Source organism: Lampetra fluviatilis, chromosome 37 (assembly GCF_964198595.1).
Source record: "Lampetra fluviatilis chromosome 37, kcLamFluv1.1, whole genome shotgun sequence".
Taxonomy (NCBI): Eukaryota; Metazoa; Chordata; class Hyperoartia; order Petromyzontiformes; family Petromyzontidae; genus Lampetra; species Lampetra fluviatilis.
The window spans coordinates 11,580,563-11,605,967 of NC_136311.1; the positions used below are offsets into that span (position 1 = coordinate 11,580,563).

Below are 25,405 nucleotides of genomic sequence, written 5' to 3' on the forward strand. Positions count from 1 at the left end.
AGCGGCGCGCTGCGCTACGACCCCCGGTGACCCGGGTTCGATTCCCGCTCACGGCCACTAACACCAGTGACGATTATCTGAGCCGGTCCTGGGCCTCCCCTAGGTCGACTCAACCTCAAATAAGTAGCTGATGTGGTTTGTAAAAACATCGCCACTGGGGAGACAAAGGCGACATGGTGCTGGCCACCCACATTGTCACGTTCCCCACGAAGTCCGCATCCTCCCGGTGTTTGTCTTACACATAAGGGACAGAGAGCTGTGAAGGAGCCATACTGTCTTGCTTGTTACCTATTTTGTATTTGATGACATGTTCTCAACGATGTTAATTCTTCATTTGTTGAGTTATGTACACGCCAATGCATCATCACCGGCTGCCATAAGCTATCCACTGCTTGATCAAGGGCTTTCCCAACACCAACGATAATACGAAGCATTTAAGATGGTTCACAAAGGGGCAATCGATATCAACCTTTTCATCAAATGCGTTTATTATGATTATCATCGCGACACAACTTTTAGACAACTTGAAGTACGAGTTTTTGTGTAACCAAAGTGCGCATTACGTATAAATATGTCATTTTAAAGTTGGCACGTTACAATACTTTACAAGTAATGGGAAATTATACTTCAAATACATCATGGGACCTCCTTTGCCAGTAGCAAAATATGATAATAGGTTTTCCCCTTTTTCCGGCAACAAAACAGGTGTTAAGATGTTTTAACATTGTTAAGATGTTTTAACATTGTTAAGATGTTTTAACATATTCTTGGTTCTTTCGGTAAAGTCACGTAGAAGGGAAATAATAAAATAATAAAAATATTAAACAATAAAATTCTCACGACGTTTCGACTGCAACACAAGCAATCATCATCAGGTGTGAAATCCACAGCAAGGATTATACCTAATAAATTAAACTTGAAAATGAAATGAAACTTGAATTGAACCAGCGACCTTCGGTGATTGCAAGTCCGGTCCCGGTGTGCTAACCCATTACACCATCACAGGTGGCACTGGTGAAGGTGAGGGAGCAAAGACGCGGGAGCATAGAAGTACTGCACAACAAAAGATATCACCGCACTCCCGTCCACTCACAACATAGCCCTTTTCTCGTCGATGGAAATACGCGTGCACACTGCCAAGGGAACGTGGAGTGTCCACCAAGTGATCAAGGGGCACCCAAGAAGGCGATTTCCACGTGGCGGTTTTGCCGGCGTATAAAACCACAAACGCCTCTCGCTTGAGAATGAGGTGATGATTAATCTGAACGGGGCGGATCGCGTGATGGCAGAGAGAGGTGGGTGTTGTCACGCCGAAGACGCGGTTTGAATAGTGGCGCCTCTTGACCAGTGGTGGCACACTCACGGGAAAGAAGTAAAGTCGAGGACTGTGTAACGTGTAAGAAGTTAAAAGGGAATGGCAAAGGGAATGGGAAAGGTAAAGAATGGGAAATAAGAGGAAAAGGTTGGAGAAGAAATGGAAAAAACGGGAGCAAAGGGTCAGGAATCAGAATCTTTATTTATCCTGGAGAAAGCCGATGAGCTGTGGAGCTCTACTTGTTGTTAAACAAATCTCCGGTATTTTTCCGCAGATGTCCAGCAACATGGTAGGGGAGAAGAGGCGACAGCAAGGGCCTCGATGTACTTGCACGGAGAGGCGTCCATTGCCACAGGGGGCGGTGAGGAGAGGGATTCAGAGTGAGGGTGGCCACAAAGAAGTCACGTGATTCACAGGAGGCTTGAGCTCACTCAGAAGGAGATATACATCGATGAGAGGGGATTCATTCGGAGTAAATGATGCTAAACGGTGCAATATTCTTGCAATAGACTGCCGCATTTTAATTGCTGCGAGCGTGGTGGTACTCCTGAGGAAAGGGTCGGTGAATAAAGCAGAGATTTGTTGAATCTCCGTGATGCCACTGTGTGATGCACGTTGGGCAAGAGATGGCAGTACTACAAGTGCATGGTTCATGAAATATATCTGTACAGACCTATGAGCCTATCTTGAACCTACTGAAAACTTAAATATTCATTTCGGTTTTGGGTTAACCCGAACCAAAGCGGAATGGCAATAGGTTCGACTCCCTGTATATATGTACCGTGGTAAAGTCACTTGATTAACTTCTATTATTATTAAACATCTGTACACCTCGACAGGGCAGCCTTGTCAACGCCGTGTGACCTCATTCGGCCAATCACGCGTGTTCTCGTGCACACGTGCAACGCGAGAAGAACGTGAACAAGTAAATTGTCGACAGAGTTTGCTGTGGGCCCGCATACTCAAATCCAAGGTGTAGCAGCCCGCCGCTTAAGCGAGACAAAAACACAATACAGAAGCACAAGTAACTTCAGTGTACAACAGAGTAAACCTCAGCACCGCCGCAACGATAATTGATGTTGATATTTCACGATAAAAGTTACCCGCTTGCCCTTCATACGTTTCCGGCCTTCGTGTGGCCCGAAGTGTATCGACAAAGTGGCCCTTAAAGTTTCGCAGTGCGTCGAGTTGACGTATGTGGATAGACCGTGCGCGTCGTATCACCGCGGAGTGTCTTCTTGGTTCTTTCGGTAAAGTCACGTCGAAGGGAAATAATAAAATAATAAAAATAAAACCAAAAAAATTCTCACGACGTTTCGGCCACAACACAAGCAGTTCTTTAGTGTCAATATACTAAATGCCTCTGTTGATATGCAAACGCTGACTTTAACATAGCCACTTCCGTGACCAGTTACATGCTAATTCCTCACACTAACATCATGCTAATCTCCCAGTTACATGCTCATTTCTGACTTTAACATCCTGCTAATTCTCTCACATTAACACAGCTTATTCAATGCTAAATTCTTCTGTTGACATGTAAACTCCTTTGTCAAGGCGCTCTTCTCCTCCCACCCAGATAAAAATACGCTGCCAAGCTTAGCAGTGTTCATTGGAGCGCTGTCTTTCAGCCAGCTCTGTCTTCACCTGAGGACGGCTGCTTGTGTTGTGGCCGAAACGTCGTGAGAATTTTTTATTACGTTTTATTTTCATTAGTTTATTATTTCCCTTCTACGTGACTTTACCGAAAGAACCAAGAAGATGAATCTCTGCAGTCACGAAAGCTTTAAATCGAAATCGCTGAGTGTGATTTACGTATCGTTTCCACAGCACTTTGCTGATTACAGCTAACTGTATGAAACATGTCACACGCGCGTAGCTTTTATCCTGTCCTGAAATAAACTAACGCTAGACCCCCCCCCTCACCGTCCCTCAAATATCCCTCTAATCTCACGTATCGCCTTGCTTGCCAATGTCCTCGAGAGGGTCGCGTTCTCCCAACGTTCCAATCGCTCTCTCCTCTGCCGCCCACAGTTTGGGAATGATCTCTGACCGCCCCTGGTCACCGTCTCTTGCACAGCGTGCCTTGAGATGCAGTGGCTCGTAGACGCGATACGAGTTCAAGTTTTGCAGTGTTCTCCCGATAATAAGACACCGTTTTGTTCGCCCGAATTTTTATAGCGCGAGTTTGGTGGTGCCTCTCATAATCCGGTAGCTGTGTTCCTACTCGTGATTTTTAAACGTGCGTACTTCCAAATCTTTAGAACTCTATTGACAGTGGACACGTTTGGGGTGCGTCTTACATTTGTGAGTGTCTCATATTCCTGAGAATACGGTCATGGTAATTCTGAAACACATGTATTCGTGAACATACAAAAACAGATTCATCTTTATCCTGCTTGCGAGTACGGATTAGTTGTTTTCAAAGGCTGCGCACGTATGTGTATATATTATCGCTATAAGTTACTGCGTGAGATGAGAGGGTGAATTTAAAAAGGGGTCGTCCATGTGTAGTGTCATAGCACTTTTTGCACTCTTGCCACAAACCCAGCAAACCTGTCAATTACTCGCCGCAGACCTCTGCGGTCGCAAGTTGAATCTGAACCCGGCAACGCGCGAGTTCGAGTCCCGCTCACGGCCAACACCGGTGACGATCATCTGAACCGGTCTTGACAAAGGCGGCCGGGCGTGGTGTTGGTCGCCCACCCCCTCGTGTGCCACAGTGCCGGGCTTCGTAGGCGCTGCTACTCGCTAACAGCACTTGCCCCAATAGTCTGTTAAGGCTATACGGGGATCTTTGTTTGGGGAACGGTAGTGCAGTGGTTAACATGCTGCGCTACGAACCCGGCGACCCGAGTTCGATTCCCGCTCATGATCAATAACGATGACAATTATCTGAACCGGTCCTGGGTCTCCTCCTAGATTGGCTTGGCCTCGAGTGATTAACTGGTGCAGTGTGTAAACAACAACACCGGAGAGACAAAGGCGGCCAGGCATGGTGCTGGCCTCACCACCCTCCTTGCATGTCACGCTGGTCTTAATAGGTGCTCACTAACACGACTTGTCTGCACAGTCTATAAGGCTACACAGGGAATCATTTGTGTGTATATGTACAATACATGTTTTGTTTCTGTATGATATTTTGTATATTCATATATGTGTATATCTTTATAAATGCATGTGTGCGTGTGTGTATGAGCGTTATGCCCTCCCTTCGCTATGCTTGCGAAACGTGGAGCCCTTTAGAGGAACATTTGCGCTGGTTTTAAACAATTAGGCTGGCCTGCCTACGATCCATCACAGATCTTTGAAAGATCCGGTTACAGTCCCCATCATCAGTGAGCTCCTCTGACAGGCGAGGCTGCGTTTGCGCGGTCACGTAGCCCGCATGCCCAGCCACCACATGGCCAAGCAGCTTCTGTTTGGCCAGATAGAGGGGGTTAAACAACCATGGTGGCATGGGCTGGAGAAGAGATGGATTGATGCGGTACATGAGGATGTGGAGCTGATTCGATTTGTAGATAACTGGTACCAGTGTTGTCAAGATCGGCCTCTGTGGAGGAGGCTCGTGAAGGACGCTACTGGGCAGCTGTAACGCAATTGCCCTGCACCCACAACAGAGGGCAGAGGAGCGATGCTCACAACAACGAGTGGAATTCCGGGCGCCTAAATCGCAGCAAGTTGGCGCAGTGGGGAGCACGGGTGGTGCGCCTGCCAGTCGTTCACAACAACACCTGTGTCTGTCCCACGACCTTCTTGCCTGCAGCTAGCCTTCCACACTTCTGCATTCACGTGACGGCCTCAACGTGCACCTAGCCTGGCCCACGTGTCGCGGATGATGGCACCGTCGCTCGGCGGCGAAGGGCAGCCGTGTGCGTGTGAGCGCGCGCTCCCGCCGTCAGATGATGGTAGCGATGGTGACAGAGTCCCGCTTCATCCCCATCTGCACGCTCTCTCCTCTCTGAAACCTGTGCACCGGAGAAAAACAAGAGACGTGTCTTGAGTACACGTGCAGCCACTTTTGTCAATCCACTGTTGGATGAGGGCCTTCCTCACGCCGTGCGGGTTATGAGACCGTACCGCACCGGTGCTACATCGGTTCGTAACGTGGGCCAGAGGTAGCGCGTTTGCCGCTCGTTGCAGAAGTTCTATTTACCATTTTTAACTATTTTATTTTTACCAGGTAAGGCCCACTGAGCTATCTATGTAACTCTTTTCAGAGGCGACCTGGCCACAAATGATAGTTCAATGAAGTGGCTTATCATGTGGAAATGTATAGCAACCAAATACTCTAAACGTGTGATGTTGATTCTAAATGTTAAGGGAAAAACCGCAGGATCTGGAGAAAATTTCACGCTACCATGGGGAGAGAGAGAGACACGCAAACTATAAAAATGCAGCAGGCGTCAAGGTCGGGATCGAATCCACGACCTCCTGCATACCAGGCGAGGTAGTTAACATCTCGCCACGGTGGTAATTCACGGTTTGAATCCAGCGGCCATCCTGGTTATTACTTGGGGTACGTGTCAGCCATAATAGTACGCAGCCATCTGCCTCTCGGTGGACGATCCCCATGACGTTATTCACAAGAGTTAGGCCATTGTGTGCCGCCCACGTCAGGGTGCGGAGTTTTCCAAATTCGAAAATGACACCGCAAAGTACTCCATTGGAATTAGCCAAAGTTCCCCCTAATAGCCCCTAACAGACTGGAGGAGCAAGTGCTGTTCGCGAGCACCTATAGAAGCCGGCACGGCGCACGAGGGTGGCCAGCACCACGCCCGGTCGCCTTTGTCTCCCCAGTGACGATGTTTACTACACACCGCACCAGGTACTCATTTGAGGCTGGTCGACCTAGGGGAGGCCCAGGACCGGTTCAGATAGTCGTCACTGGTATGGGTTGTGAGTGGGAATCGAACTCGGGTCGCCAGCTTGTCCTCCTGCACATCCGATGAGCGTGGTTGGCTACATATGGTGCGAAAAAAGTTCAACAAACATACTGCATAGTGCAGCGCACTAACCGCTACACCAGCGCTCAACACAATTACACGTAAACACACGGGAGCAGCATCAACCTTTACCCACTACTGGCAGCAGACTGATGCCCCCCATGTCACTCTTGCAAATCAGACTGGTGAGATGTTATCTTTCTCGCCTGGTATACAGGAGGTCGTGGGTTCGATCCCGAGCCTGACGCCTGCTGCTGCTGTATATTTGGAGATTGCATGTTCTCCCCGTGGCCGCGTGGATTTTTCTCTGCGTTCTGCCGTTCTTCCCTCCACATTTAGAATCAACGTGCGTCTCGAGTATTTGGCCACTATAAATGTGCACGCGATAAGCCACTTTGTTGAGCTATAATTCGCGATAGCAGGTCACTTCTGAAGAAGAGCTACACAGTGCAGTGGGCACTTACCCTGGTAAAATCAAAGAAGACAGTTTTAGTTTATAGTTCTCCGCACGCAGAGACCACACACACACACTCTCACTTGGCTTCCTCGTATTTCTTTTCCCGATAGAAGGGGCTCCGCTTGCTCAGGTACAGCAGCACCAGGTCACAGAAAAACGCCCCCTGTGTGGCACAGGCACAACGACAAAGATCGCCCCCCGCCCTCCACAGCGCACGCGGACCGTCGGGGGAAGCGTTGCCGTCGAGACCGGCTCACCAGCGCGGGTTCTGCCCATCGCCTTTGTCTCCCCAGTGCTGATATGTTGCACACCGCGACAAGATCGTTAGGACCTTCAGATTCGGCCTTGCTCACTGGCCCACGGGCTCCGGGCCTCACGCTTGGAGGGTGGCGACGGCGTCTTTGCAACTGCGGCACCTAAACTCTGGAGCTCTCGTTGCCCTTCGAGGTCCGGACTTCCGAGACAGACGACAAATCTTGAAATCTCGACTAAAAACATGGATGTTTAAAACGTCCTTCTCACTTCTTCTTCTCCTGGTTGTCGTTAACTATTTTCCGCCTTGCCATGCAGAGCGCCCTGAGAGCGATTGTTTAAGGGCGCTTGATACATTTACATTATTACGAGTAATATGAGTAGGGGGTCGCCACCCTTTGTCCACCGTGGACCAAACCCGGACGCCGTTCTTCAGTCAGCGCTGAGGTCCATCAGCAGCGGTGGTACAAATCAATCGCTGCTACCTGCAGGGCAGGTGGCAACCTTTACATTTCAAGGCTTAGTCGACCTTGGGGATGCCCAGAACCGCTTCTGATATCACTCACCACTGATGTTGACCGTGGCCTGGAATCGAACTGAGGTCGCCTACTTACTACCGTTACCATATCCAAAGATCCCCCATATAGCATTTTAATTGACTGCCGGGGCAAGTGCTGTTAGCGAGCACCTAGTAAGGCTGGTGGCAACACGAGGAGGTGGGTGGCCAGCACCATGCCCAGCCGCCTTTGTCTCCCATGTGCCGATGTTTACATACTAAGTTAAGGCTGAGTCGACCTAGGGGAAGCCCAAGATCGGTTCAGATTTTCATCACCAATGTTGGCCATGAGCTGGGATCGAATTCGGGTCACGGGGTTCGTAGCGCAGCGCGCTCACCACACTTAACCACCCACGCCCTGTAACAAACACACAGATACTGAGATTTAACTTCAATTGCGCTTGACATCATATATCCTTGTTTGTTTACGTATTATATTTGTTCCTCGTCTCTGTATCTTAATTGTAAATGTACTGCGATCAGTTTAATATGGAGGCTTTCACAACCAATATTAACTATAAGAGGTTTTTGGGTTATATCGCGAAAATCTAACACAAAAACCTCTATTATGGGTACTACTTTAGGCTGTCCAATATTTTTGATTGCTCATGTTGTGTTTCTACTGATTTCTGTGTGCTTCATTGCTGTACTTTTGTAATATCTGCAACCCAGCTCACTGTCAATTGAGACTCATCCTGGTTTCTTGAGTTCATCTGGTTAAACAAAATAGATTTAAACTAACTCGCTCGCTCGCTCATCATCTCACTCACTCACTCACTACCCGTTCACTCACAGTCTCACTGACCCACTCATGTAACATCTCAATCACCCACTCATTCACCCACCCACCATCTTACTCATCCACCCACTAACCCACTCATGTACCATCTCAATCACCCACTGATTCACCCACCATCTCACTTACCCACCCACTAACCCACTCATGTACCATCTCAATCACCCTCTGATTCACCCACCCACCATGTCACTCACCCACTCATTTACCCACTCAGTCACCCACTCAGTCACCCACTCGTTCATTCACTGAACTGATCACTCATCCACTCGTTCACGCACGCACCATCTGCTCTCACCCACTCATTCACACACTCTTGCGCGTGCGACTTTGTCCTTGCCTCTTGAGCTCACACCTGGCGAAACAAAATCAACTTGAACTTAACAGAAACCATGTAACCCATGCAGCCACACACACACACGGATCACGTGGGTAGCACACACGTTCCACTGTTCACGCGTACAGTCAGGATGTGTGATAAGGAGGACGTAATAGATGGGGGTGAGAGAGCGAGAGAGACACGGAGAGGGAGAGGCTGGCAAGGAGCTGGAGAGTGAGGGAAGGGAGAGGAAAATGTGAGGGGGGAGATGAGACGGGAAGAGCGGGAGGGGGAGCGAGGGTAAGAGTGCTATTTAGCGAACGCTGTTACCTGTGACTGAGCGGTTAGGACAATGGATGATGCACAGACTGAATCATTGCAGAACGCGAGGGGGAATGAGTGAGCGAGGGGGAATGAGTGAGTGAGGGCGAATGAATGAGTGAGGGCGAATGAGTGAGTGAGGGGGAATGAGTGAGTGAGGGTGAATGAACGAGTGAGGGGGAATGAGTGAGCGAGGGGGAATGAGTGAGCGAGGGGGAATGAGTGAGTGAGGGGGAATGAGTGAGCGAGGGGGAATGAGTGAGCGAGGGGGAATGAGTGAGCGAGGGGGAATGAGTGAGACGGGGAGCAAGTGGGAGAGTGTGGGGGCTGTGAGGGTGAGGAGAGAGACAGGGAGAGCAAGGGGGGGGGGGGGATGAGTCTCACCGCTCCGAGCAGGGCCAGGCCTGATCCCACGTTCACGGCCGTGGGAACGATGCTGAACTTGCCCGCCTGGGTCAGGGGTCAAGGGTCATGGTTAGTTCATTACGTATGATCGTTTGCAGCTCAGGGTCAATCCACTTCTGGATGAGGATATTCCCACGCCACACACCGTGTGGGTCTTGACGGGGGGGGGGTGATTTGACCATACTTCACCATGCTGGTCAGAGCGGAGTTGGTGAAGTTTTAGAGCATAGTTACGTGCAGTATAGTAAGTACAGTGCAACTCTGGCTTTTGCTGCACTCCCATCTGAATCAGAGCTGGAAATTCCACATTTCTCTGACAGAGACCATGAGTTTATCACTAGGATAACCCTTAACGATGTCTCGCGGTGAGTCACTGTTTCTTTTTTTGGCTGTCCCAGAAGGGTCGGTGAGTGAGTCTGAGATTTGGCACCTGGCTGAGTCTCCTTCTCGTGAACTCGTGACTGAATTACCACGGTGTCACCTGGCCAAACAATAATGAGAAAATAATAACGATCTTTATTTAAAGAGCCGAGTGCCTTTCGTGCCACAAAGATCAAGGCCACTTCACGCAAAGTTAATATACGAAAAGGGAAAAGTGAATAAGAGAGGTCTCATGTCCCCTGTGTGGCGCTTACCTTGCCGAACACCAGCACGTCAAAGCGGATGCCGTAGACCTTGAAGAGCTTCCGCTGCTCGCCGCCGTCCGCCTGCCGGTAGTATTTGGCGAACCTGCTCGGGCCGAAAGGGTGCGGGTTCAAGGGTTGCGGTGGTGATCAGCACGTAACGTTCGTTGGTTCGGGGTTCACGTTATTTTTTAACGGTAGGGTTAGGGTGAATGTTGCAGTTCGGGATTGATGTTACGGTTAGGATCAACGTTATGGTTAGGGTTAATGTTACGGTGAGGGTTAATGTTACAGTGAGGTTTAATGTTACGGTGAGGGTTAATGTTACGGTGAGGGTTAATGTTACGGTGAGGGTTAATGTTACGGTGAGGGTTAATGTTACGGTGAGGGTTAATGTTACGGTTAAGATCAATGTTGCGGTGAGGGTTAATGTTACGGTGAGGGGTTAAGGAAGGTGGTGAGAGTGAAGGGGCCCACCTGAAGTTGTACCCCGAGGAGGAGGAGGCATTGAGGTGTGGTCGCGCTGCGTCCAGGCGGTTGAACGAGTAGACGGGGTGACACTCACTCGCTGGGCGGTCCAGGTTACAGCTCCACTCGATCTGCACCCCGATAACGCCACCCTGCACACACAGCATTACACACACACAGCATCACAGCATTACACACACAGCATTACACACACAGCATTACACACACGCAGCATTACACACACAGCATCACAGCATTACACACACACAGTATTACAAAGATCCCCCGTATAGCCTTAACAGACTGTAGGGGCAAGTGCTGTTAGCGAGCACCTATGAAGGCCGCAACGGTACACGAGGGGGTGGGTGGCCAGCACCACGCCCGACCGCCTTTGTCTCCCTAGTGGTGATGTTTACACACCACACCAGGTACTCATTTGAGGCTGAGTCGACCTAGGGGAGGCCCGGGACCGGTTCAGATAATCGTCACTGGTGTTGGCCGTGAGCGGGAATCGAACTCGGGTTGCCGGGTTCATAGCGCAGCGCGCTAACCGCTACACTACCGCTCACACAGTGTTACACAACAACAACCGCCATTCGCCACTAAGTGGCGGTGACGTCACCACGACGCTTGTGCCAGGCCATGTGCACCTTGAGGCCACGTGAAGTGTCGAACGCCCGCTGGCAGGAGGTCACGGGGCAGACCCAGGTGCCACGGGTCGACTGACCGAGATGACCGAGATGACTGGCTGATGCACCACCTGTGCCCCCTACTGTACCAACTTGCTGTGCTTTAGCCACCCGGCGCTCCGCTCGTTGTTGTGAGCGTCGCTCCTCCGCCCTCCGTTGTTGTTGGAGGGCGACTGCCTCCAACTGCCCAGCAGCGTCCTTCACGAGCCTCCTTAAAGGCCGATCTTGACACTGCTGGTACCAGTCATTGACAAGTCCACTCAGCTCCATATCCTCTGTTACCACATAATTCCATCTCTTCTCTAGCCCATGCCACGCTCGTTTAGCCCTTTATATCCGGCCGAACAAAAGCTGTTTGGGCATGCTGTGGTTTGGCATGTGGGCTACATGACCCAGCCAACGGAGAATCTCACCGATGGGACTTTGTCCAGATCAGTGAAGGATCTGTGAGCTCCTCACACAATCCAGCCTGGTTAAACCCAGGATTGATCGAAGGCAGGCTTGCCTAAATGTTTCAAACCGGCCAAGATGTTCCTTTACAGGGCTCCATGTTTTGCAAGCGTCGAGGAGGAAGGATATAACTGCGGGCAAGAAGATCCGAAGATTCTTGCGGAGCATCAAGCAGCTTCCCCACAGCAGCATCATGTAGCTGATGAATGAAAAGATAACGCCGCTCGACTGACTCGAAGTGAGACATCGACTGCCAAACCGGAGCTGGTCATAAGCACACTGCCCAGGTACAGAAACCTCTCCACTCTCTCCACAACTGCGCCCCTCCACTCATTGGGAGTGGAGGGGGTGGAGTATGCACCCTACGTGTACGTGGTGTTTTCACGGAGCATACACGGCGTGTATCAAGTACACGCCGTGTACACACGTGTGTACACGGCGTGTACACACGTAGTGAGTCGTGTGCGCGGCGTGCAGCCAGGCAGGGCGCCACCTCCACGGCGAGGCTGTGGAAGTCCTCGCCGGCTGCGCGCACTAGCTGGCCCAGGCGGACGATGGGGCAGTAGGGGGCGGCCGTGGCGTTGTAGCGGCAGCGCTTCAGGTAGGCCGCCTCGGCGCGCTCCAGCACGTTACGCCTGGCACGCGCAGACACACGGAGATACACACGGGTGGACACACGGAGACACACGCGGAAACACACGGAGACACACACGAGGACACACGGACACACACGTGGACACACGCGCGGACACATGGGACACACACGGGTGGACACACGGGTGGACACACGCGGACACACGCGGACACACACGGACACACACGTGGACACACACGTGGACACACACGTGGACACACACGGGTGGACACGGAGACACACGGGGATACACACGGAGACGAGGGCAGGGTGCACCGCTCCAATGTCTTACTGATATCGGAGTGAAGAGCGTTCCAGACAGCCTCAGAAGCGTATCTGAAAGCGTGCGATGCAGTGACCGTACGTACATCCACACGTAGGACGACTCAGCCCCAGATGAGTAGCTGGTGCGGTGTGTAAACATCGCCACTGGGGAGACAAAGGCGGTCGGGCGTGGTGCTGGCCACCCACCCCCTCGTGTGCCGTTCCGGCCTTCACAGGTGCGACTCGCTAACAGCACTTGCCCCACCAGTCCGTTAAGGCTATTGGGGGCAGCTTTGTCTTTGCGTGTATATATATGCGTGCGTGTATATATGCGTGTGTTGAATGTCTCACTTGCTGAAGTCAAACTTGGGGAAGCGGATTGTGTTCTTGATGAAGACTGTGAAGTTCTCAGCCCCGGCGAGCACCGGCCTCCTGGACAGACGCGGAGAGAGCGCGGGGGGGGGGGGGGACGCTTGCTCGCAGCCACACACCAGTTCACAGAACCTCCTCGCTGCTGGGGCTACGCGTCTCCCCCCCCCACCCCCGTGAAACGGCACTCCGTCGAGCTATCATCTGTGGGTGGCCAGGTCGCTCTCTGAAAAAAATTGTTGATGATTTACTTTAATCCATAATGCAGTTTTTTTTGGGTTAGAGCGCGTAAAAAGTTTAGTTTAACCAGCCGACCCCGTTAAATACTTTCCCCCATCCACGTTCACGCCTCAATGTGCCCCCGAAGCGAACGGCAGTGAACCCCCACGAGGGTTCCTCTCAGTAACCCCGCCGGCGGCAGCTCCCCGCCTGACCCCTCTGCCGAGCCGCGTGGTTGTTCCGTGCGGCGGCTTTCTCCGCCGCGCTCCGAGCCCCCCGCAGACCCCCCCCCCCCTGCCCCGAGGTCAGTTCTCGCTCGCGGCCAACGCCAGGTGACGGGCGTCTCAACCCATCCTGGGCCTTCCCCTAGGTCGACTCAGCCTTAAACGACTACCCGGTGCGGAGTGCAAACATCGCCACCGGGGCGAGAGACAACCCGGGCGTGCTTGGTGGCCACCACCCCCCTCGTGCGTCGTGACGGCGGCCTCCACAGGTGCTGCGACTCGCTACTAGCGGGGATCTTCGCTGTGTGTGAAGGTGTCCACGCAGGTGTCCACACAGGTGTGTAGGTGTGTGTGTGACGTGCCCCTCACCGTGGGGCCGTGGCGTTCTCCACAGGGCACCAGGCTGAGATCTCACAGGTGCGAATGCCTGGGCTGTGAGGAACACAGCGACCGGTCCTTATACCTGGCAGGCAGAGGAGGACAGGTGAGCGGCTGTCTGTGTGAACAGGTGTGAGCGTGAACAGGTGGTGTGAGCGTGAACAGGTGTGTGGACAGGTGTGAGCGTGAACAGGTGGTGTGAGCGTGAACAGGTGTGAGCGTGAACAGGTGTGGACAGGTGTGAGTGTGAACAGGTGTGAGCGTGAACAGGTGTGAGTGTGTAGTCGCGTAATGAAAAACATGTGCATACAGATGTGTGTGTGTATAGAGGTGTGTGTAGGTGTATGTGCAGGTGTGTTATACAGGTGTCAACACAAGTGTGAATGTGGGGAGCGGTAGTGTAGCGGTTAGCACGCTGCACTATGAACCCGGCGACCCGGGTTCGATTCCCGCTCACGGCCAACACCAGTGACGATTATCTAAACCGGTCCTGGGCCTCCCTTAGGTCTACTCAGTCTCAAATGAGTATCTGGTGCGGTGTGTAAATATCGCTACTGGGGAGACAAAGGCGGTCGGGCGTGGTGCTGGCCACCCACCCCCTCGTGTACCGTTCCGGCCTTCATAGGTGCTCGCTAACAGCACTTGCCCCTACAGTATGTTAAGGCTATACGGGGGATCTTTGTCTTTGTGTACAGGTGTGTGTATATACAAGTGTGTGTGCAGGTGTGTGTATGTACAGGTGTGTGTGTGTACAGGTGTGTGTGTGTACAGGTGTGTGTGTGTACAGGTGTGTGTGTGTACAGGTGTGTGTAGGTGTGTGTGTACAGGTGTGTGTGTATGTACAGGTGTGTGTACAGGTGAGCGCACCGTTGCCTGTGGAGAGTGGCTCCCCAGCGGGGCATTCCTTGTCCTCGGTGCACAGCGCCCCGGGGATCTTGGGGTGCTGCCAGACGTGGCGAGCGGGAATTGTGGCGTGAAAACAACAACAACAATAATAATATAACGGATAACGATCATTAATAATGTTACGTTGTGCGTCTGATGAAGGCCGCCCTCCTTTATACAGACTACATTTGTCCGGGTTGTGGGCGTACCTATGCCTGGCCAAGTGTGTGTACTGCAGTACAGGTGTGTCACTCTCTGCTGTGCAGTACAGGTGTGTGTTACTCTCTACGTTGGTGATACTGCGTTGGCAGCTCTGCACAAAGCAACCCTCTCTACCTCTCTGGCCTATGTGCTGTGAAGAAGGCCCATTGCCCGAAACGTCACCGATTGTGTACCTTTTTACTAAAATCGTTGAATACCAAACGCGGTGTTGTTGACAAAAGTGTTTCTCCGTGTTGTTTACGGTGGACACAGAGGACGGGGCTGTAGGTGACCTCTGCCTGCTGCACCTAAGTTTGCTATGGGGAGTGGTGGCGCAGCGGTTAGCGCTACGCTGCGCTACGAACCTCGGCGACCCGAGTTCGATTCCCGCTCACGGTCACCAACACCGGTGACGATGGTCTGATCGGGTGCTGAGCCTCCCCAAGGTCGACTCGGCCTCAAATGAGTACTTGGTGCGGTGTGTAGTACATTGCCACTGGGGAGACAAAGGCGGCCGGGCGTGGTGCTGGCCACACACCCCCTGGTGTGCCGTTCCGGCCTTCATCGGTGCTACTCGCTAACAGCACTTGGCCCAACAGTCTGTTAAGGCTATATAGGGGACCTTTGTCTTCCTTGTTTTGTGCGTGTGTGGTGCGTGTGTGGTGTGTGTGGTGTGTGTGTGTTGTGCGTGTGTGCGGTGTGTGTGTGTTGTGCGTGTGTGTGTGGTGTATGTGTGTGTGGTTGCATGTGTGTGTGGTGTGTGTGTGGTGTGTGTGTGGTGTGTGTGGTGTGTGTGGTGTGTGTGTGTGTGGTGTGTGTGTGGTGTGTGTGTGTGTGATGTGTGTGTGTGTTGCGCGTGCGGTGTGTGTGGTGGTTGCGTGTGTGTGGTGTGTGTGTGTGGTGTGTGTGGTGTGTGTGTGTGGTGTGTGTGTGGTGTGTGTGTGCGGTGTGCGTGTGTGGTGTGTGTGGTGTGTGTGGTGTGTGTGTGGTGTGTGTGGTGTGTGTGTGTGGTGTGTGTGTGGTGTGTGTGTGGTGTGTGTGTGTGCGGTGTGCGTGTGTGGTGTGTGTGGTGTGTGTGTTGTGTGGTGTGTGTGTGTGTTGTGTGTGTGTGGTGTGTGTGTGCGTGTGGTGAGTCTGTGAAACTCCGCTCCGGCTGCGAGTTGCGAGCTCCGTGTCCCGCGGTGTTGCGCCGCTGACAAGTGGCAGGGCTCGCGGGACACCGATTACTGCCAATGAGGCCGAGGGGTGTCACCGACTCCTCAACGTGTCTGGTGTGTGGGGGGCTGGGGGGGGCTGGGGGGGGCTGGGGGGGGCTGGGGGGGGATCTATTTTAACTCGCAGTAGTCGTCTTAGGAGGGTTAGATCGCGTCAATATGAACGCGTCGTCAAACCCGGCACCACCCGACACACACAATTAGGAAGCTTTGTCACGTCAACAGAACATGCCCATTAGCACACGCACGGTGTGTTGTCGAGTAAACCCACGACCTCATTTACAATTCGATTGCCGCGACGTTTCGACGATAATTTACAACAACAACAACCAGCAGCCTCATCAGGGGACAGCCTGATGATGGCTAAAGGTACAGCCCCGCAATTACCTGCTCGTGTCACTGCTGCCGGAAGGGCCTCCTGCTGCTTACACGCCGCTCGAGGTGGAATTCGCCCACCCCCAGGGGCGGCCCGAGACGAGCTGCTGCCAGCAGCTGACAACCCCCATCAGCGCCCTGCCTCCCTGCCTGCCTTGTTACAGACCAACTCAGACCGTAGTGGTCACCACGTGCCCCTTCTACATCTCAACGTTCATCCTACAAAGTCCCATCACGAGGGAGAAACACAGACAGACACTTCTTTTGTGCCCGTATTGAAACGGCTGGACGCCGCATGGACCTGAGAACCCAACTTCTCTGTCGAGGAATGCGGCGTGAACCGTGAGGGTTGCCAGCTGTGCGACTGGCGCGCTCGCGAACCGCGACATCGCAACCCCAAACCCCCGAGGGCAGATCTCGGCTGAGGCTTTTGGTAAACTGGGAAACTTTTTGCCCTATTTTCCGTTTAATGTTTTTGTAAGTGCTAATTTTTTTTTAAACAGATGCATAATTATATTCTTGGTTCTTTCGGTAAAGTCACGTAGATAAAAACTAAAAAAAAAAAACTAAAATTAAAAGCTGGGCAGTTGGAGGCAGTCGCCGGCACAGTGGGGAGCACAGGTGGTGCATCTGCCACTCATTTCAGCCAGTCCACCCATGGCACCTGGGAGCACCTAGCCTGACACAAGCGCCGTGGTGACGTCACCGCCAGTCAGTTGTGAACGGCGGCTGCTGCTGCTGCTGTTGGTGGAGGTGTTGTTGGTGGCTCGCTCACCTCGGGGCACTTGCTTTGTCTTTGCAGGGGAGTCACGATGAGGTTCGTGACCACGAAGAACACATTCTCTCCCTGGGGGACAGGGGCAGTCGGGGACAACGTCACGTGTCAATCACGTGTCAATCACGCGTCAATTACAGGTCAATCACGTGTCAAATACAGGTCAATCACGTGTATGCAAAGTGTTCCTCCTGTCCACACATGCATCGGAGTGGCAGGCGACTGGACACACGCCTTTCTGGCACAAATGTTCCACTCCGTAAGCGCCACCGTCGCATTAATAGCCAAACGTACAATTAGAAAATTCCGAATGAGAAAAATATGAATTTACATACTACCTGTCGTTGTTTAAAATATACAGATAAAAGCGACTTGTGGCTGTGAGTTAGTTGTATGCAAGATGCGCACGGAGATGCCTGGAATAGCGATATGTTAACAACCTCGCCTAGGAGATGTTAACTCCCTCGCCTGGTACGCAGGAGACCGTGGGTTCCATCCCGACCCTGACGCCTGCTGCTGTGTATTTGGAGTTTGTGTGCGTCTCTCTCTCCCCATGGATTTTTCTCCGGGTTTTCCTCTACATTTAGAATCAACATCACCACGCGTTTAGAATATTTGGCAGCTGCTAGCAATTTCCACTTGATAAGCCGCCACTTTGTTGAGCTATCAATCGTGACAGGTCGCTTCTGAAGAGCTACGTAGCTCAGTGGGGCCTCAAAAAATTGTTTAGTTTTAGTAAATTTTAAGTAATTGCAAAGAGATGCGTTTTGAGTTCTTTCACGTGCTATGAAGAAGGGCCATTACCCGAAACGTCGCGGAGACGTGGGCCCTCACCTGCGGGGGGATGACGTAGTCGGCCACGTCCCAGACGCGCGTGCCCCCCTCGGAGGCGTTGACGAGCGTGACGCCCTTGAGCTTGGTGATGACGGAACTCTCCAGGGCCGAGTCCCACTCCTGGTAGCCGCGCTTCACCACGAACACCCACCTAGGGGGCAGTGGCGAGACGCCCACACCCCCAACTCTCTCATGTCGCACCTCCATCATGCGCATCATCATCATCATCCTGCTGCTGCTGCTCCCCCATCGTCTTGTTGGGAGTACACACCGACTGGTCCCGCCCACTCTGACTGACTGGCCCCACCCACCCCGACTGACTGACCCCGCCCACCTCGACCGACCCCCACCCACTCCGACTGACTCCGCCCACTCTGACTGACCCCCACCCACTCCGCCCACTGTGACTGACCCCCACCCACTCTGACTAACCCCGCCCACCCTCACTGACTCCGCCCACTCTGACCGACCCCCGCCCAACCCGACTGACCCCACCCACCCCGACTGACCCCGCCTCAAGAGAAAGGGGGCGGGGCGTAAGAGATAAATCTGCATATACAGTACCGTACTGTACAGACGAGTTTAGAGCGCCACGTTCGCTGAACGCGAACAATCAAATCCAGTACAGTACGGGCAGACCTCGCTTAGCGCTCGGGATGCGTCCAGTGGAGTCGGCGCTACGAGGGGGCCACCAACGTAACCGTTATCCATGATACTCAGGGTGCTTCAAAACAATGTGAACACTTACATGGGACTATCGTTTTGAATGGAACGTGAAAACAAATGTCATGTTAATAGCTTCAATAAGTCAAATAGTCTCCCACTTAAATTTCGATTTAATGCTTTCGTGACTGGGATCCATATTCTTGGTTCTTTCGGTAAAGTCACATAGACGGGAAACAATAAAATAATAAAAATTTAAAACAATAAAATTCTCACGTCGTTTCGACTGCAACACACGCAATCATCGTCAGGTGTGAAAAACATGTCTTGCTGTGTTTTTCACACCGGTGACGATTGTCTGAATTGGTCCTGGGCCTCCCCTAGCTCGACTCAGCCTTAAATGAGTACCTGGTGCGGTGTGTAGTAAACATCGCCGCTGGGGAGACAAAGGCGGCCGGGCGTGGCTCCAACCACCCACCCCCTCGTGTGTCATAGTGCCGGCAGCCTTCACAGGCGCTGCTACTCGCTAACAGCACTTGCCCCAACAGTCTGTGAAGGCTACACGGGGCATCTTTGTCTTCGTGTGTAGGGGGAGGGGGGGAGGGGCTGGCTCAGCGGGGAGCGGAGCTCGTCCAAGGCGCGCTCACTGCACCGCACTGGGGGGGGGGGGGGGCACGTGACTCACCGACACATCGCGTGCACGCGGGACACGGCGGGGAGCGGTGGCGCAGCGGTTAGCGCTGCGCTGCCAACTCGGGTGAACAGGGTTCGATTCCCGCTCACGGCCACCAACACCGGTGACGATTGTCTGAACCGGTCTTGGGCTTCCCCTAGGTCGGTTCGGCCTCAAATGAGTACAGTATTATACCTGGGTGCGGTGTGTAAAATAAGGCTGCACGGGGATCTTCGTCTTTGTTTTGTGTATCAATCTAAATGTTTACGTAAACAAATCGATAATGTTCTGCTCGCCACCTCCCATCAGCCAGGCGGCGGCGTGCCCGGAGTGACGCTTCGACCCATGCCGACTCTGCTGATGAATCAGCAACGACTTCACCACACACACAAAGATCACCCCTATAGCCTGAACAGACTGTTGGGGCAAGTGCTGTTAGCGAGCACTTACGAAGGCCGGCACGGCACTCGAGGGGGTGGGTGGCCAGCACCACGCCCGACCGCCTTTGTCTCCCCAGTGGCGATGTTTACTACACACCGCACGAGGCACTCATTTGAGCCTGAGTTGACCTAGGGGAGGCCCAGGACCGGTTCGAATAATCGTCACCGGTGTTGGCCGTGAGCGGGAATCGAATTCGGGTCGCCGAGTTCGTAGCGCAGCGCGCTAACCGCTACACCACCGCTCCCCACACACACACGCACGCACACACACGTACACACACACGGACACACAAAAAAAGATCCCCCGTGTAGCCTGAACAGACTGTAGGGGCAAGTGCTGTGAGCGAGCACCTACGAAGGCCGGCACGGCACACGAGGGGGTGGGTGGCCGGCACCACGCCCGGCCGCCTTTGTCTCCCTAGTGGCGATGCTCACACATCACAGCAGGTACTCATTTGAGGCTGAGTCGACACGTACACACACCAAAAAAATCACACTTCGTTTGGTTCTGCACTTAATGTGGCTGCACTCCAGCTCTGCGAATTAAAAATATCGGTGTGGCGGTCACGTGGCGCGCGACATTCTACTCGCGGCAGAGTGGAGCAGAGGTCACTCGGAGGAGGAGGGGGAGGGATCTCAGAGGTAGCTCTGTAGTATCCCCTTCCGCGGGCCGTTCTCTAATACGAAGGGGGTGGAGTGGGGGAGGTCGCGGACGACTTCCGAATGGATTCGTAAATTGCGGGAGACGAAACGCAACAATAGTTGACGATTTAAACTCCCAAAGCGCGCGTTGCACACAGCATTGTGACATGGTCATTGAACACCGTGAATTTGTGTTTTTTTGTCCATGGTGGTGACCATCATTAACGCGTAGTAGTTGTAGGAGGAGGCTTTGCGCCACAAATAATATAATCTATAATAAAGGTTTTCTTGGGTTAGATCCCGTCAATGTAAATGTGTCGCTAACCCACCACCACCCGGCACAAACAATTAGTCAGAGGGTTTGTCACGTAAACCGTGCCGATGCGTGGCTACGTACGAAGATTGCAATAACAGCAACAACGACAACAGCAACCAGATGACGTTCACGGCCCTCCCGCATGGGCCGCCAGTGGAAATTCCACGTTCGTACGGCGAGAACACAAAGCAGACCCCACGGCAGCTCACGGACCTACTGGTCGGGAACGGTGAGAGGTGAAGGTGGAGCCTGGGACGCGTCGAATCGTTTTTTCTTCTAGAAGTCTCGAGTCCACGAATGAATGAAAACGATCAGTTTCAGCCACCCCCGTGTGTTGGGGGCTGCCGAATAATTCCCTGTCGTCGTGATTCATCTCGGGAGCCCCTCCGCGTGGATGACAGCCACCCAGACGGCCGTGGCCAGACGAGGCCACCAGCCCTCGTGTGAGTGCATCGCGTGGGACGCGCTCGGGATTCTAAACTCATACACGGACCGGATGACGCAGGCAAAGATCCCCCGTGTAGCCTTCACGGGCTGTTGGGGGAAAGTGCCGCTAGCGGCGGGCGGTACGGCACCCTGTGATGAGGTGTGGCCACTACCCCCCCCCCCCCCCGTGCTGATGGTTACTTAAGGCTGAGTAGATCTAGGGGAGGGCCCGCGACCAGCTTGGATTGTTGGCCGAGAGCGAGATTCGAACTCGGGTTTTAGGGTTCGCTGACCGCCCGCCACAAACTACGAAAGACAAAGATCCCCCGGATAGTCTTCAATAGACTGTTGGGGCAAGTGCTGTTCGCGAGCGCGCTTGAAGCCCGGAACCGCACACGAGGGTGTGTGCGGTCAACACCACGCTCGGCCACCTTTGTCTCCCCAGGGCTCACGATTAAGCACCGGCAACAGGCGCTCATTTAAGGCTGAACAGACATAGGGGAGGCTCCACGACCGTTTCAGATATTCGCTACTGATGTTGGCTGTGAGCGGAAAATTTTCTCAGGTCATAGGGTTCGTAACGCAGTGCGCTAACCGCTACACTACCACTCCCCCACCCCTCGCACGCACACACCTGCACATAGACACACGCACGCGCCTGCACACACGCGCCTGCACACACGCGCCTGCACACACGCGCCTGCACACACGCGCCTGCACACACGCGCCTGCACACACGCGCCTGCACACACGCGCCTGCACACACGCGCCTGCACACACGCGCCTGCACACACGCGCCTGCACACACGCGCCTGCACACACGCGCCTGCACACACGCGCCTGCACATAGACACACCCGCACACCTGCACGTACGCACCTGCACACACACACGCCCCTGCACACACGCACACACCTGCACGCGTACCCGAGCAGGTAGCCAATGACTCCGAGCTGCAGGAGGCGGTACAGGACTCCCACTTTCTTGTTGCGCGCGATCACGAACTTCTCCGTCTTGTAGTCGAAGAAGGCCAGGCAGAGGGCCTTCGCGTCCAGCGACTCCCCCATGCCGCTCCACCACCGCCAGGCCTCCCTGGGCCTTCCCGGGGCCTTCTCGGGGCCCTTCTTCCTACTCGCCCGGCCCCTCCTGACCTCTGGCCTTCGCTGTCCACCAACTCTCCCGATGACGCGATCCGCTGGAACTTCTGCGCGCCCCCAACCTGCTCGTCTCCGGGGGTTCCTTTCCGGCCTTCCTCGCCCTTCCCTCAAGGCTTTCCCAGGTGCCTTCTCGCCTCACCCGCAAGTCCCGTTCACCTCCCCGGACGTGCGTGGATGGGTGCTCGCAACACCACGGGGGCTGTGTGCGCGTGTGCGTTGAACTTCCTTCGCGCCGTACGTAGCCAGGTACGGGGATTACAACTCCGGGGCGTTGCACCCTCTCGGCCCTTCCTGCTCCTCAATGCCTCTTGGTTCGTGGAACCTGCCCAGTCTCCGTGCCTCGGTAGCGCCCTTCACAGTTCACACTTCCTCTCTCTCACCACATCCTCTGGTTCTTCTCGGTCCACAACACTTCCCCAAGTCGCTGGGACCTTCTTGGTCATCAGCTGCTTGCGCCTGTCACAGACGCGTTGAGACGGACACTCCCCCGTCCGGATTTCACCAAAACCTCCGTGGACAGAAACATCGGCGGGTGACTCCAACAACAACAACAACCAAGTCCCCGTCTCGGGGTCTCAAAAGGGCGACAGCGACACTCGGATGTTGTTCGTCCTTCCTTCGAACTCTCTGCTGCTGCTGCTGCTGGTCTACGAGGTGCCTCCTTCTGCCTGCTCTCAAGATCTCCCCTCAGATTTAACAGCCTTCAATCTTATTACTTACAAAAAAACAATTCCCTTATTCTCAAGGTCACCGATAGTCATAAAGGCGTCTTACCCGTCTCCAACGCCTTTGCTTATTCTTCAAGACGTTTCCCACGAATTTTTCGTGACCCGTGTGCGATGTTGTTGATGATGATGTTGTTGATGATGATGTTGTTATTGATGATGTTGTTGTTATCAATGATGTTGTTGTTGTCGAGTCTCGAGGTCTCTGCTGGACTCGAGGACGTCACCGCAGGTCCCTCGCCAGCTCCACAAATTCGCTCCTTCGGCTCCGTCCGCTCCTCGCGAGGCAGCGGCTCGTGCCGCAGCTGCCGGTGGGGATCGATGGCTGCTCTGACGCCTCTCACCACCACCACCACTGCTGTCACTGCTGCTGCTGCCGCTGCTGCCACTGCTGCTGCTGCCACTGCTGCTGCTGTCACTGCTGCTGCTGCCGCTGCTGTCACTGCTGCTGCTGCCGCTGCTGTCACTGCTGCTGCTGTCACTGCTGCTGCCACTGCTGCTGCTGTCACTGCTGCTGCTGCCGCTGCTGTCACTGCTGCTGCTGCCGCTGCTGTCACTGCTGCTGCTGCCGCTGCTGTCACTGCTGCTGCTGCCGCTGCTGTCACTGCTGCTGCTGCCGCTGCTGTCACTGCTGCTGCCACTGCTGCTGCTGTCACTGCTGCTGCTGCCGCTGCTGTCACTGCTGCTGCTGCCGCTGCTGTCACTGCTGCTGCTGCCGCTGCTGTCACTGCTGCTGCTGCCGCTGCTGTCACTGCTGCTGCTGTCACTGCTGCTGCTGCCGCTGCTGTCACTGCTGCTGCTGTCACTGCTACTGTTGTCGCTGCTGCTGCTGCCGCTGCTGCTGCTGCTGTCACCCTGCTGCTGTCACCCTGCTGCTGCTGCCACTGCTGCTGCTGTCACCGCTGCTGCTGCTGCCGCCACCGCTGCTCAGTGTTGTGTCTCCCAGCGCGTCTGATGCCCCGCGGTGGCGGGACGCGTGGTGACTGCGCGGGGAGCACAGGGGGGGGGGGGGTCACGGGGCGACATCATTGACCACGTGGGTAGCAAGCACGTGGCACCATCACACACAGCCCCAGCTACCATCACACACAGCTACCATCACACACAGCTACCATCACACACAGCTACCATCACACACAGCTACCATCACACACAGCTACCATCACACACAGCTACCATCACACACAGCCCCAGCTACCATCACACACAGCTACCATCACACACAGCTACCATCACACACAGCCCCAGCTACCATCACACACAGCTACCATCACACACAGCTACCATCACACACAGCTACCATCACACACAGCCCCAGCTACCATCACACACAGCTACCATCACACACAGCTACCATCATACACAGCTACCATCACACACAGCCCCAGCTACCATCACACACAGCTACCATCACACACAGCTACCATCACACACAGCTACCATCACACACAGCCCCAGCTACCATCACACACAGCTACCATCAACACAGCTACCATCACACACAGCCCCAGCTACCATCACACACAGCTACCATCAACACAGCTACCATCACACACAGCCCCAGCTACCATCACACACAGCTACCATCAACACAGCTACCATCACACACAGCCCCAGCTACCATCACACACAGCTACCATCAACACAGCTACCATCACACACAGCCCCAGCTACCATCACACACAGCTACCATCACACACAGCTACCATCAACACAGCTACCATCACACACAGCCCCAGCTACCATCACACACAGCTACCATCACACACAGCTACCATCAACACAGCTACCATCACACACAGCCCCAGCTACCATCACACACAGCTACCATCACACACAGCTACCATCAACACAGCTACCATCACACACAGCCCCAGCTACCATCACACACAGCTACCATCACACACAGCTACCATCACACACAGCCCCAGCTACCATCACACACAGCTACCATCACACACAGCTACCATCACACACAGCCCCAGCTACCATCACACACAGCTACCATCAACACAGCTACCATCACACACAGCCCCAGCTACCATCACACACAGCTACCATCAACACAGCTACCATCACACACAGCCCCAGCTACCATCACACACAGCTACCATCACACACAGCTACCATCAACACAGCTACCATCACACACAGCCCCAGCTACCATCACACACAGCTACCATCACACACAGCTACCATCAACACAGCTACCATCACACACAGCCCCAGCTACCATCACACACAGCTACCATCACACACAGCTACCATCAACACAGCTACCATCACACACAGCCCCAGCTACCATCACACACAGCTACCATCACACACAGCTACCATCAACACAGCTACCATCACACACAGCTACCATCAACACAGCTACCATCACACACAGCCC

General features: G+C 53.8%; 1 protein-coding gene across 1 annotated transcript; it reads right to left on the reverse strand.

The window, feature by feature from the left end:
* Positions 1-490: 490 nt before the first annotated feature.
* Positions 491-23,372, reverse strand: LOC144945382 (P2X purinoceptor 5-like). Its single transcript, XM_078873880.1, has 12 exons — positions 22,056-23,372; positions 17,970-18,120; positions 17,136-17,207; positions 14,553-14,628; positions 13,677-13,770; positions 12,847-12,927; positions 12,091-12,232; positions 10,468-10,610; positions 10,003-10,096; positions 9,347-9,412; positions 6,799-6,881; positions 491-5,283 (listed from the first exon to the last, which is right to left on the reverse strand). The coding sequence occupies exons 1-12, from the start codon at positions 22,193-22,195 to the stop codon at positions 5,214-5,216; spliced, it is 1,212 nt and encodes a 403-aa protein (XP_078730006.1). The 5' UTR covers positions 22,196-23,372; the 3' UTR covers positions 491-5,213.
* Between the last annotated feature and the right edge of the window lie 2,033 nt (positions 23,373-25,405).